This window comes from Myotis daubentonii, chromosome 7 (genome assembly GCF_963259705.1).
Source record: "Myotis daubentonii chromosome 7, mMyoDau2.1, whole genome shotgun sequence".
NCBI lineage: Eukaryota > Metazoa > Chordata > Mammalia > Chiroptera > Vespertilionidae > Myotis > Myotis daubentonii.
Window position 1 is genome coordinate 51,525,050 of NC_081846.1, and position 15,171 is coordinate 51,540,220.

The 15,171-nt window shown below is 33.6% G+C and overlaps 1 protein-coding gene across 2 annotated transcripts in view; it reads right to left on the reverse strand.

Moving 5' to 3' along the window:
* Nucleotides 1-7,580: 7,580 nt before the first annotated feature.
* SCN2A (sodium voltage-gated channel alpha subunit 2) overlaps nucleotides 7,581-15,171 on the reverse strand; it is a 124,056-nt gene continuing 116,465 nt past the window's right edge. For both annotated transcript variants that reach the window (XM_059704239.1, XM_059704240.1), the window contains one exon: nucleotides 7,581-11,248. In XM_059704239.1, coding sequence (XP_059560222.1) covers nucleotides 10,047-11,248 — 1,202 coding nt within the window. In that variant the 3' untranslated portion in view covers nucleotides 7,581-10,046. The remainder of the gene's footprint in view (nucleotides 11,249-15,171) is intronic.

Below are 15,171 nucleotides of genomic sequence, written 5' to 3' on the forward strand. Positions count from 1 at the left end.
GGACAATTTATTTCACGAATCAGAGAAAGAATGTAAGACATGAGCTGAGTTAGACAACCAAATTTTGCTGTCCTCACAAAAATACGACTATATATTTTCAAGACCCACTCAATTATTCACAGTAATAATAGCAAAATTATTTGAAACATTATAATAATATAAATACTTGGATACTTTGCTGATTCAGGTTTATGTGAGTCTTTGAAATGCTTTCCATGAACCTTTTCTTTAGTTTCATAATTTATTCATATTGGTTTAATTTTTAAGCTGTGAGGTCTTTGCTCATGCAAGTAATCTTTTCTTAATATGGATGCTTCAACACAAGCTTTTTTCTTGAAGAGCACTGTCACATGCTTTTCCAGGAATGTCTCCAAAATGTACATTTGCTTCTTTTTAAAAAATTTAAAGTAGATGCAAAATAAGCAAAAAATGTATTTGCAAGGCTAACTCTCCTCCTTATTCTGTAAAAAAAATAAATAAATAAAATGAATAAATACCAGTCACGTTTCTTAATGGAAGCAGCGTCCCCTAGTGGGTAGGTTTGTAATAATGGTAACATTTTTTTCATATAAATTTTTATTAAAGTGAAATTCACATAATATAACAATTTTAAAGTGTACAATTCAGTGGTATTTAGCTTACTCACAATGTTGCACAACCACAAGCTCTCTCCCTAGTTTCAAAATTTTTTAATCACCCTACAAAAACACCATAAGACTAATCACTCCCTATTCTGTCTACCTCAATTCCCTGGTAATCTCTAATTTGCTTTCTGTCCCTATGAATTTACTTATTCTAGATATATCACATACAAGGAATCACAAGAAGATGTGAATTTTGTATCTGGCTTCTTTCATTTAACAAAATATTTTTATGACAATTTAAATTATAATATGTACCAGTACTTCATTTTTATTTTTGAATAATATTTCATTGTATGTACAGGGGTGGGCAAAAGTAGCTTACAGTTGTTTCTATTGGAAAAGACATACAGGTTATGATAATTACAATTGCTTTATTAACTCAACAGAATGTCACAATGCAACTGTGAACCTACTTTTCCTGACCCCCGTATGCATCACAATTTGCTTATTCATACAATGTTAGATATTTGGGTTGTTGCCCCACTTTTGCTTTCATGAGTAATCCTGTTGTAAACATTCATGTACAAGCTTCTGGTAATGTACGTTTTCCTTTCTCATGGGTAAATACCTAGCAGGGAAATTGCTGGGTCATATGGTAATTCTGTGTCTAACTTTTTGAGGAACCACCAAAAAAAAAGACCAACCAGTACACATTAGAAGATGATTTTCAAAGATATTGGCATGTTTTGCAAGAGAATGCTTGTTAATGTGGGAGAAAATAGCATTGGTTATAAACCTATTCATATTTCCTTTTAATAATGTCAATTCATCATAGGAAGTCTTTCTATACTAAGCATTGGGTGATGCTCCCTCTTATCCCATAAAGAGTATCTCTAATAATATACCATAAGATTTATCAATTAAAGATTTGCATGATGCATTTATGTATATCAAGATGTTCGAGTTGTCCCCTATTGCATGCATTTTAACTTCTAAAGAACTTTCTCTCATTTTCTTGAATCTTATCATGAAGAACATGAGGCTTTTGTTTGAAAAAACAAAAATTTAGCTAACGGTCACATAAATAATGGGGAAAAAAACATTGCTCACATTCAAATTTGATATTTATAACTCCCTTAGTAATGCTGAGATTTTGCATCGTGAGACTCACAGTTCAAAGAATTGAACCAAATGTACCGGTATTATGTAAGGGACATTCTTGCTCACAGGAAAGAGAAAACATTTCCTGTTGCTGGCCAGTGGAATGAAGGAAGGGAGAAATGAAGAGAAAAAAGGTTAGATATGGGTAGTATGATTCTTCTTCCACCTCATAGTGGAAACTAATATTGGGAATGGTGGTGGTAGACCACACCCATTCAAATATAGATTTAAGCAACTCCTGAGGAGAAGGCACATTCTGCATTTTTTGAGACATAGTCCAAGAAAGTTTCAGCATGGTTAGAAATGCCCACCACACTTGGAAAAACCCTGCAGCAATGTAGTGCTGTCATATAGGTATGGGAAGAATGTGAGAGAGTGGCTACCATGTTATAAGGTCTGCTTCTCACATGTAAGAGAATCCAGAATTTCTTTGGACTTCTAGCATGGGAGGAATTGAAAGCAGAGTATGAAAGTCCCCAAAACACAGTGGATCAGAGACTTCTGAAGGTAATTGGAATAGAGAGAAGTGGGAATTTGAATGGAGAGAATGGAGAGTCCCTGTTCATGGAAATTCACCTGTGACCAGCAAGTAAATGTTGCCAGGTAGAGATCATGCGTCTCTCTAAGCCAAATTCTCATTTGATCCTGCTGTTTGGCTTCTTATAGCTTTTCTCATTAATTAATGAGTTATGTGAAATCTTTGACATGTATTTATTTTTTATGCATATGAGAGTCATGATTTTAGGTGGTTTTGTGGAAATTATAATTTTATGGAAGACAATGACGTCATCCTCAAAATACTAAGATAGAAAAAAATACTACTTTAGAATTCTTTATCTAGTGAAAATATTCTTTAAACAAAGTAAAAGAGAGACACTTTTGAGAAAAATTAAACTTGAGAGACTCAGTAAGAGCAGATACACTGTAAAGAAAATACTAAAGGCAGGTTTTTTTCCCAGGCAGAAGGAAAGTAGGTAGGTAGATTTATAAACAGGTAAAAAAAAAATTAGGAAGAAATCAAAAGCATAAATATTTTTGCAAGTGTGAGTGTTGACTGTAATAATGTCTTCCAGAGTTTAAAATATTTATTAAATGAAAATATATGACAATAATAGCACAAAGGATGAGAGGGGAGAAATAAAAGTATTCTCATGTCCTAGCAATCTATAACAACTGGTAAAAGTACTAATTTATTTTAGAATTTAATAAGTCACAAAAGCATGGGGCAATTGCTGGGGCAACTACAAACTGTACAGTAACAAAATGTATAAAATGGGACAATACAAATAATGAATCCAAAGAAGTTATAAATTTAAATCCATATGTTGTATGTATGTGATTGTCAGACAGAGATGGTCAGATTATATACAAAACAAAACTTATTTATATTCATTATTGAATATGATGTTACAGAAATATTAAAAGTAAAACAATGAAAAAGATATACCATATAACACTATCTAAGCAAGAGCCATTGTAGATATAATATCAGACAAAGTGAACTTCAGGCAGTTGTTGCTAGAAAATGAGGCAATTTCATAATGATAAAAGGAATAACCTATGAAAATGTAGCAATTTTAAATTTAGGCAGCTAATATCCATCAAATAACCAAATAAAATAAAAACATATATAACAAAGGTTAACAGGAATAAAAGGAGAAATAAATTCTAATCATAATGAGTGCTTTATACACATCTTTCCAGGTAATTGATAGAAAATAATCAGACAAAATAATTCAGTAGAGGTGTATTTTGAATGACATAATTAATAAACTTGACCTATTAAATAAAACCTTGCATCTAACCACTGAATAATATACTTTATTTTCAACTACACATAACAATTATATTATGTTCAACAAATGCTGAGCTAAGTTCACCCAAAACGAATGAAAAGCATGTAGAGTATGTTATCTTAATGAAAGGAAATCCAATTAAAAAAAAAACAAATATATCTTTAATCCTTCAGTATTTGGAAATTTAGCAGTGGTCTTATTAATTTCTAATAAGATAAAAAGAAGTCAGAATGGAAATTAGAATATATTTTAATTGAATGGTAACAAAATTTAAAGAAGTTTGTGGATGATATCAAAGCCATTTTTAGAAAGAAATTTATAGCCTAAATACATTTACTTTAAAAAAAAGCTAAAAATCAATTTTAATAATTTAGAAAATAATTTTAAATTAAAACCAAAGAAATAGGAAGAAGAACATGATAATTATAAAGGAGAGAAAAGAAATATTAAAGGACATATGAAGAAATGATTTTTTAAAAAGCCAAAAGTTGTTTTTTTGAAAGATTGAATAAGTAAAAAAAGAAGTCACAAAATATGAATTATATGAATAAAAAAGAGGCCATTACTACAGATCCTATAGAGTTTTAAAATATAATATTAAGTTATAGGCAACTTTATGTTAATAAACATTAAATTTTATTGGAAATGGGTAAATTTCTAAAACTGAAACAAGAAGAAACAGCAAATCTGTACTGTCCTTTATTTATTAAAAAAATTAAAACATAATTAAAAACTTGTAGCTAAAAAGTAACTCAGCCCCAGAAGTCTTCACTAATTAATTATCCAAATAATTAAGAAAAGTTAAAAAAAATCTTAATCTCCACCAGAGAGCAAAAAAAGAGAAAACCATCCTAACTTGTTTTAAGAGGTTAGCATAATCTTATGATCAAATTCTAACAAGCACATTAAAATAAAGAAAATTTACAAGCCAAATTCTTTCATGAACATACATTTAAAAATAGAAAGCAAAATATTAAAAAACAAAATACTGTAAAAAGAAAAAAGCACTTCATAACCCTGTATCTGTTAAAGAAATTAGTATCTTTAATTAAAAACTTTTGACCTAGGAAGACTCGAGCGTCAGATGGATTTACTAGTGAAGTCTATCAATATATATGGGTTAAATAAACCCACTCTCACAAAAGTTCTTTTCAGAATGAATATGTCCTAACTTGTTTTATAAGGACAGAACTATCCTGATAACAAAGCCTGATGAATTACCCAGAAAGAGCACCAAAAATAAAAGAAGAAATATTGAGGGAACACTATGTTAACGTATATGATTGTCTAACCACTAAGCTGTACACCTGAAACCAATACAAAATAAAATTGAGAGATAAAAAATAAGGGAGTGACTTTAAGATAACAAGAAAGAAAATTTAGAAATTTCAATATGTAATCCTCAGGAATTCAAGATAGAGAGAATAAAATATAGGAGGAGAAAGTATTATAATGCTAAAAGCTGAAAATTTCCCTCAAATTTTATCAAAGATATTAATAAATATATGAATTTTTAAATTACATTGGCATGAATTTTGATTAATAAAAGCAATTTCTTGGCTTGGCTAAAAAATTAAAAAACACCAAAATAATCTAAACTAATCTATTAAAAATGTGGCTGAAATAAAGGTGGTGCTACTCACAGACCTTGCTAATAGAATTCCTCATATATTTTAAGGAAATAGAACACAAAATAATGAAGTGGGCAGAAGAAGCAAGTGTGTGGAAACAAATTCATTCATGTGTGAGGAAGTCTCAAAAAGTACTGCTATACAAATTCACAATCATAATACTGTTCAATTTGTTGACTGTCAGATAAGGTAGAATTAAAATAGTGGACCAAAAATAACCTAAGAGTTGGGCAATGGTATGTAATTTGTTTTAGAAACTTCATTGTTGCAGGTCAGGTTATTGATTATATTTCACTAATTAAGTATGCACGTTAAAATTTAAGGGGAATCACTTGCAGAGAGAAGCAAGACAAAAGGAAGGAAAGAAGGAAAAAGGGAAGACAGTGGGCATCTTTCTAACCAGTAGAGATGGGGTAAAGAAAATAAAGAAAAAATTAATGCAAAAGAGGACAAGAAGGAAGGAACCAAGAAAAGAAAAACTTGGGGGGGGGGGCAGCATGAAATAACGTGATAAAAATAAGATAAAATATATCTATATATAAAATAAATGTGAGTAGATTAAGATAGGCTATTAACAGAAAATGTCAGATTGGATTTTTTAATTGAGGTGTATCTTTTTTAAAAAACATATACCAAAAGGTAAGAACACAGACATCTTTAAAAATAGTTGGGAAATGAGATCTCTGTAAACAATTAGCCAAAAAAAAGGGCAATGCAGCTTATTACTTTCAGATTAAATAGGGACAGATGTATTGATTTTACTGTTGATTCTATTGCTCAAGAACAATTAATCGCTGCTCATTGCCAACAGAATAAATTCCAGACTCTTCAGCATAACTTCCAAGGTTCTTCACCTCTGGCTATACAATCTTCCTTTGGACAGTTAAGTCTATCTTTGATCTCTCAGCTGTTTTCAAAATCTGATTATGTAGTAGACACTCAAATATTATTTAGTTCAGATTAAAGAAAGACAAAAACACTACCCATGCAATCATTGTAACATTTACTTTAATAACATCCTCTTACCTTTTTCATAGATATTTTTTTCTTTAAAAAGAATTGGAGGAGAAACATGTTTTATTGTCTATTTAATATATTGACAACTGAACACAATTTTTCCCCTCTTACCTCTTTCTATCCCTTTCCCCCATAGTTTCTGTAGACATTAACAGTAAAAGATATTTTCCCCCAGAGGATCATTTGTAAACCATTCCCTCACATTTATTATACTACCCTTCCTTCCTCTCCTTTTCCCTACTTTTCTTCCCTCTTCCTTCTCTCCATTTCACCCCCCTATTTTTTTACTCCTTTCTTTTCTTTGTAAATTATTCTGTATTATACAGAAAACAAGTGAGATGGGAGGTGTTCAAGAATGGAGAATTTGAGAATGGGAATGTTTCCTGTTTAAATTCATGACTTGATAATGACAAAGTGAATGTTTATTTTATGGTGGCGAGTGTAAGCTGCCTCCCATTAGCCCAGATTAATGGTTCTTACACAAGGCACATAGGATTCACCTGGGTGGGGGAGGGGTATTTCATGAATCCATACTGTTTCCAAAACCAGCTCCATATTCACCTCATGCAGTATGTATGAGGGGTGGTTACAGTGCCGTTATGTGTGTGAGTATGTATGTGTAATTCGTAAAGCTCTGTACACTATTCTTGTGGAATCCTTTTCCCACTAACTTCTGTCCTAGAAGAGAACCCCCAATATAAATGTATCAATGTCACACTACAACACAAACATCCCCAAAGCCATTAATATTGGTAACCTCATTTGTACATGATGAGTTATATGAGTTATAATCTCTAAAGGAAACAGGTGCATTTTCTGTAGAATATATTTTCCTACTGGGCAAGGATACCATAAATCATTGACTCTCATTCCTTCATCTGAATCAACACCAATAGGAGCCTTAAAAAAATTAGGTGCTTACGTCTGATCTCCAGAAATACGAGTTCAGGTGGTCTGGTCTTGGTTCATGCACTGGCATTTTTAAAAAGTGCCTTGGGTAATTATAATATGCAATCTGACCTGAGAAGCATTTCATAAACTGCTCATAATTAAATGTGAAAACCAAAGCTATGTCATTTTGTTTGCGTTTTATGAAGTCTTCAGATCTAAGCTCACTTTGAATTTTTGGCAATTTAATTGTAGAAATAAATAGCTACTATATGGACTTTTATAATGGCAGTAGATAATTAAGGGTTAAGTGCACAAGTTCAGATTGTGATAAATAAGAAATTTGGTAAACAGAAAAGAAACAAGATATCCTGAGTGAAAAATACTGAGAGACCGAGGAGGAGATGGAAAGTAGATCAAGGATACATAGGGAAGAAACTAAAATGAGAAGGAGAAAAACAAAACAAAATAGTAGGTAGAGGGAAGGAGAAAGGATGCACAACTTAAAATGGTAGTCAATTTTTATTAATTTTTATAACTTTCCACTAACCAATACCATATCTAGGCTTTTGGCCTATATTTAAACTAGATATCCAGTACACTCTTCTTAATTAATTTCCATTACATGAAAAAAAATTAAAGATGAATTATTATATTTCATGTGTATTCTTTACATTAATTTTTTCTGATTGATCATTTTTACATGATAGAAATTTACCTTTTAATGTCATTTCAAAGATAGAAACAAAGACAGAACAATTAAATACAAAAACAAAAGCAAAACCTTTATTCTTTTGGCTTGATTGTAATGTGGTTTACCGTTCTTTATGGTAATAGCATTTTCCTGCATGCATTTCACCAACACACTACAAGTCAATAGCTTTAGTATAAAGAATCTACATTTAATGTTGCTTGTGAAAGAAACACAAAGTGTTTTTGCTATAACTGGTAATATAATTTCACTATCTGATTCTGTGTGGGGGGGGAGAGCTTGAATCTCATACCATACCTGATACAGTTATAACGCCATGTGGGTTAATGAGAATAAGATCTACCTGTATAAACAAACACTAGAAAAGACTGATGATTTACTCAAGATAAAGACTATGTGGAAACATCTGATCAAGCAATGCCAGGCATAACAACTGATCTTTCCTTAATTAAGCCTTTTGATGATAAGGCATTACTTTGAAAGCAAATAAACGTTGGACTTAGTTTGCTATTTTTCTCACATTGAATTGTGTGCAAAGTTTACAGTACTAATAAAAAAGCAGAAATCTACACTGCATCTTAGTCTTCGTTACTTATTTTGTGAAGTGCCTTAATTTAAAAGTGCTAGGAACAGAAACTAACAATAGTGACTGTGACATCAACCTGAAGATACTCTTAATTTCTCATTTTATGTACAAAAGGCTGAAAATAAAATAAAATGAACTTTTTACAGTATTTATATTTTCTTAGAAAACTCTAACCATATATTTTCAACAGATTTAAGCGGCTTGCAACATGTTTGCACAGTTGGGCTTTTTAACCATAGAGTGTTCAATGGAGATTGGAAGAATAAAAAGCAAGAAGCTCTTCTTTGCTGCTGCCTATTGCTTCATGACATGAAGAATGAGGTCTTGGTAGAACAACTGGTTTCACTTTACCACTGGCATATGGCTTCCCATATTAGACTTCTGAACAGTGGAAGGAGTAAGATACAGCAGCATAGGCGAGATAAACATGCAGCAGTGACAGCTTCAAACTATAATGGAACCAATTACATCATATTACCTGTTGAAAGCTGGCAAACTATACTTACTGTGGTACATATTTGATGCAATAAATACTGTGCTTAAGTCATCATTTTTGTTTGCTCAAACATGCACCACTGGGTAAAATTACTATTTACAAAGCAGACTTTTATTTTTTTTTTAAATTGACATATACACTGTCAACCTTACCAAGAGCAGAAAATGGCTAAACAATACTGCAGGAAAAAGCAGAATCAACTTTATAAAGTGGTGGTGGGGATGCTTTTTGGTCAGTTCAGGTTCTTAGAAAGGACTTGATAGAATAGTTTTATTTTATGCCAAAGGGCACTTATCAAAAATGTTATAGTCATGCTGCTGGGATTCTGAATGACTATGTAATGGTGTGTGTATATACATCTATATGTATATACATGCACATATACATATATACATATATACATGTACATATAATGAATTATGTAAAAATAAAACAGTTCTTTAATGCTTGTGAATTCTATGGAACATTTACAGGCACATTAAAATTTTTCTGGATGAGACACCTTAAAAACATGAATAGCTATTTAAGCACCTCAAAAATCTAAAAACATCCTGAAACAAGAAGTAAACTCTTTCCTTTTGTGATGTGATTTTTTTTCATGTGTGAATGAGAAGTGCAGCATGCCTTCATTTAAAATATATCATTATACAGTAGAGAAGTGTAAAGATTCCCTACCTTTAATCCCTCTCCCCAAACATAAACCCATTTACAAAAATAGTCACATATAATAGTAAACAACCTGTGAATTAAAACAAAAGAAAAAGCAATAAGTTCACAGCGTACATTTTGTAGAAATATGGCAGGTGCGGCAGTTAAACATAAACAGTGGTGACCATTACTGTTATCAAGTGTCACGTGTTGAATTTACATAAAAATTTAACCTCCCTCCCCCCTTTAAATTGGTTCCTATAGTCTGAGTAGCCATTACATCTCTGCTCTTCAGCAGTGTCAGCTGGTTGTGAAAACAGAAACCTCCTGTCAATGCTGATTTTCTGGTTTGTTGAGTCCCAGTTGGCTGACCAGAGGTCCCTGTCTTGTTAGAGGCACTGACCCTAAGTATACATTTGTAAAAACAGTCAGTTTGGCATAGACCTCCTGTGGGAGTCTTGTTGACACTAATACATCACCATCACAGGCTGTAAACAATTGATCACAAAAGAAATATTGTTTCTTTTTTACTTTTTACTTTCCCTGATATCTTTCCCTTTGTCTTCCTTTTCTGATTTGTCTTTTTCAAATTTTTCCTTTTCCGGTTTGGTCACACTATCATAGGAAGGTGGAGACGTGGTAGAAGGTGTCACATCGGTTTTCTCTGGAGTTGAATTCTCATTTAGTTTATCAATAAGGATATCTTCTTTGATATCTTCTTTGATAGGTGTTCCGTGACCTTCTTTGTCTTTCTTATATATAGCGGAAACCTTTTTAACTTTTTGCCTCAAGAGGTAGCATCTATAAGCCCTCTGGATAATGGTAGCAGACACCTCCTCTTGTTTGCGTTTCAAAGTGGTGGTGATGGGCTCATAGGAGACTTTGGATGGGTTCGATGCCATGAATCGCTCTTCCATCTGTACTCGAAGGGCATCCATCTCTCCACTCTCACCCAAAACACGCTTTGTAAAGGCAAATAAAATGTCTAGGCAGTGGATCCGGTCCCCACTGACCATGGGCAGGTCCATGGCAATGAGCTGAACTTTGTTTGGTTTTGCTACCAGAAGAGGAGGATCCAGGGCAGCTGCAAAATCAGAGAGCTTGGAGAACTCTATAAACTGGGTAGCATCGGGGTCAAACTTCTCCCAAACCTCGTAGAACATCTCAAAGTCATCCTCACTCAGGGGCTCTGCACTTTCTTCAGTAGCAACACTGAAGTTCTCCAGGATGACAGCGATGTACATGTTCACCACAACCAGAAAGGATATGATGATGTAACTGACGAAAAAGAAAATCCCCACAGATGGGTTCCCACAGTCTCCCTTAACTGAGCTTCCAGGGTGATCTTTTTCAGGGTCACAGTCTGGGGGTCCACTATTAAGAATAGGTGCTAGCAACCCATCCCAGCCAGCAGAGGTGGTAATCTGGAACAGGCAGATCATGCTGTTGCCAAAGGTTTCAAAGTTGAACATGTCATCAATTCCAACTTCCCTCTTCACATAGGCAAAGTTGGACATGCCAAAGATGGCGTAGATGAACATGACCAGGAAGAGCAGGAGGCCGATGTTAAACAACGCAGGGAGGGACATCATCAGAGCAAAGAGCAGCGTGCGGATCCCCTTCGCCCCTTTGATCAGACGTAGGATTCGTCCAATCCTGGCAAGACGGATCACTCGGAACAAGGTAGGGGACACAAAATATTTTTCTATCAGCTCAGCCAGAAACATACCTGTGGAAAACCAAGAGACAACAACAAATATAGGGTTATATTTAACAGCAGCAAATAAAAGTTTACATTGCTAAGATAAACGTTAACTAGTTTTATAAAATGTGAATGTGAGAATTAGGTATATATTAGTATTAACACACACATATATACACAAACAATCTGTAATATTTGTTTGGCAAAATAAAACTGGTATGTTTGGTGTTACAACATGAACACCTTTCTATTAACTGAAGGTATTAATAGCCATTTTTCCTAGTTTAAGAAAACCTTCTATCAAAAGAAATACCCAACCACTGAAGGTCTAAATATGCCACAAAGTGTAGGGCAGCCAAGCATAGAAATGGATTTATATTTCTAAAATACTAGTTCTAGTATTTGCATAAGAAATAATGGACAAAGCATGTGATTTTGGATCAGGAATATGAGAGTCCTTACTCTTTTGAGATGGCTGTGATCCATTTTATTTGGAAGGTGTACAGGGGAGAATCCCAGCTTTGGAGACAGGCATGCCTGGGACTGAATCCTGGCCCTCAATTTTATGTATTACTAAATGGTTATAATCCCTCATGTTGTTGTTTTGTTGTTGTTGTTGTCGTCATTAAACTTAAAATTTACTGAATCTTCTTTTTGTGCTTGGCACAGTGCTAAGTGCATTTACTTATATACTCTCATTTAATCCTCACAACAACATTCACAGAAATATTTCTTAGAAAATGAGGGATTTGGGAGGTGAAGTAACCTGCCACTGGTCACAGAGCTGGTAAGTAGTAGAAACAGGGTGGCCCCAGGCCAGGTCTGAATGACCCCTGAGTCTTATCCTTTAATCATTATATTTCTACCACATAGCTCTTTTGTGAGGAGTAAATGAAATGGGACATTTTTTCAAAGTTCTATTTTATCAGAGAAAGTGTATAAATAGTGCAATGCTATTTTTCACTCTATGTGTATGTTCATATTCCTCCAATAGGCACAATCTTGTCTTAAATCTTTTGTTTTTACTTCTAACATCTCATTTAATGTCACATACATAAGTAATTAATATGTATTGAAGATAATGAATCTGTTTTGAATTTTTGAACAAATGTCTACTTCTGAAGAATATTAGAAACCACAGAAAACTATCTAAACTCAAAGATAAGAAGCTTATATGCATCTATATATATATATGTGTGTGTGTGTGTGTGTGTGTGTGTGTGTGTATATGTATGTATATATAAAAAATACATTTTATTGATTTCTTACAGAGAGGAAGGGAGAGGGATAGAGACTTAGAAACATCCATAAGAGAGAAACATCGATCAGCTGTCTCCTGCACATCCCCTACTGGGGATGTGCCCGCAACCAAGGTACATGCCCTTGACCGGAATCGAACCTGGGACTCTTCAGTCCACAGGCCGACGCTCTAGCCACTGAGCCAAACTGGTCAGGGCTTTACACATTATTTTATATTTTATATACAGCGTACAATTAGAGAAATCATAAGCTGTTATATTTTTATTTGAGATTTCTGAATGAATGAGAAAAATTCATTAAAAAAACACTTTCAAAGTTGTATTTTTATTAAATTTATTGAGGTGACATTGGTCAACATGATCATATGGGTTTCAGGTATGGATTTCTCTGTTATAAGATCTGTATATTGCAGTGTGTATCCACCCCTCAAAGTCAAATATTCTCCTGTCACCATATATTAGGATCCCTTTCTGCCCCCACCCCCTTCCTTCCGGCAACCACCGAACTGCTATTTGTGTTCATGAGTTTGTTTTATACCCCACATATGAGCGAAATCATATAATTCTTAGCTTTTTCTGACTGACTTATTTCACTTAGCATAATGTTCTCAAGGTCTATCCATGTTGTTGCAAATGGCAGTATTTCATCCTTTCTTATGGCTAAGTAGTATTCCACTGTGTATATGTTCCACATCTTCTTTATCTAGTCCTCTATTGCGGGATACTGGTTGTTTCCATGTCTTGGCCACGTGAGTAATGCTGCAATGAACATAGAGGTGTATATATCTTTGTGAATACATGATTTCAAGTTTTTTGGGTAATACCCAGGGGAGGGATTGCTGGGTCATATGGTGGTAGCTCTATTCTTAATTTTTTTGAGGAATACTCAGACTGCTTTCCATAGTGGTTGTACCAGCCTACATTCCCACCAGCAGTGAATGAGTTCTGAATGTTTTTTTCAGAACCTCTCCAACACTTGTTATTGCTTGTCTTATTGAGAATAGCCACTCTAACAGGTGTGAGGTGGTATCTCATTGTAGTTTTGATTTGCATCCCCCTGATTGCTAGTGAGGTTGAACATCTTTTCATGTATCTATTGGCCGTGCCTATGTCTTTTTGGGAGAAGTGCACTTTCAAGTCTGCTGCCCATTTTTTGATTGGGTTGTTTGTTTGGTGTTGAGTTTTATGAATTCTTTATATATCTTGGAAATTAAACCTTTGTTGGAGCTACTATTAGCAAATATCATCTCCCATCTGTTTGGCTGTCTCTTTGTTGTTGTTGTTTTTTTTGTCAGTTTTTTTGCTATGAAGAAGCTTTTTAGTTTGATATAGTTCCATTCACTTATTTTTGCCTTTACTTCCCTTACCTTTGGGGTCAAGTTCATAAAATGTTCTCTACGACCAATGTCCATAAGTTTGGTACCTATATTTTCCTCTAATTGTATGTAACTTATTTTGGGGGATCTTACATTTAGGTCTTCGATCCATTTTGCATTGATTTTTCTACATGGGGATAAACTGTAATCCAGTTTCATTCATTTGCATGTGGCTTTCCAGCTTTCTACCACCATTTGTTGAAGAAACTATCTTCACTCCAGTGTGTGTTTCTGGCTCCTTTATTAAAAATTAACTGTCCATATACATGGTTCTATAGCTTGGCTCTCTATTATGTTCCATTGATATGTGTGTCTGTTTTTCTGCCAATACCAGGCTGTTTTGATTATTGTGGCTCTGTAGTATAATGTAAAATCAAGTACATGATACTTCCAGCTTTGTTCTTTTTTCTCTGGATTGCTTTGGCTATTGAGGTTCTTTTGTGGTTCCATACAAATTTGATGATTTCTCCTATTTCTTTAAAAAATTACATTGGGATTTTGATGGGGATTGCATTAAATATGTATATTGCTTTGGGTAATATGACAATTTTCACTATGTTGAGTCTTCCAATCCATGAATAAGGGATATTTTCCATTTTGCTGTGTCTTTTTCAATCTATTTAATAATACTTTGTAATTTTCAGTATATAGGTCTTTCACATTCTTTTTAAGTTTATTCCCAGGTATTTTATTCTTTGGTTGCAATTGCAAAAGGAATTTCTTTTTTCATTTATTTTTCTGAAGTTTTGTTAGTACACAGGAAGGCAATGGATTTTTGCAGATTGATTTTGTATTCTGGAACTTGACTATATCTGTTCATTGCTTCTAACAGTTTATTTTTATAAATTTAATTGAAACCACACACAAACATCCCTAAGCCAGGACACATAGCTTAAATAAAGAGGAAACAGAGGAAAGCATTATGAAATACAACCAAACAAAAACAATGGAAAGAAACATAAGGGAAAAGAAACAATGGAGACATAGAGCTACCAGAAAACAAACGATAAATGACTATAGGAAATCCTCATACATCAATAATTACCCTTAATGTAAACGGTCTGAATTCACTAGTAAAGAGGCACAGCGTAGCAGAGTGGATAAAAACAAAAACAAAAACAGCCCCAACCATATGTGGTCTACCAGTGACACATCTAAGCTGCAAAGGCAAAGGTAGATTCAAAGTAAAAGGGTGGAAAATGATTCTTCAAGCAAACAGCATCCACAGAAAAGCAGGTATAACCATACTTATACCTGACAAAATAGATTTAAAAGTAACAAAGATAACAAGAGACAAAGATATACATTTTATAAT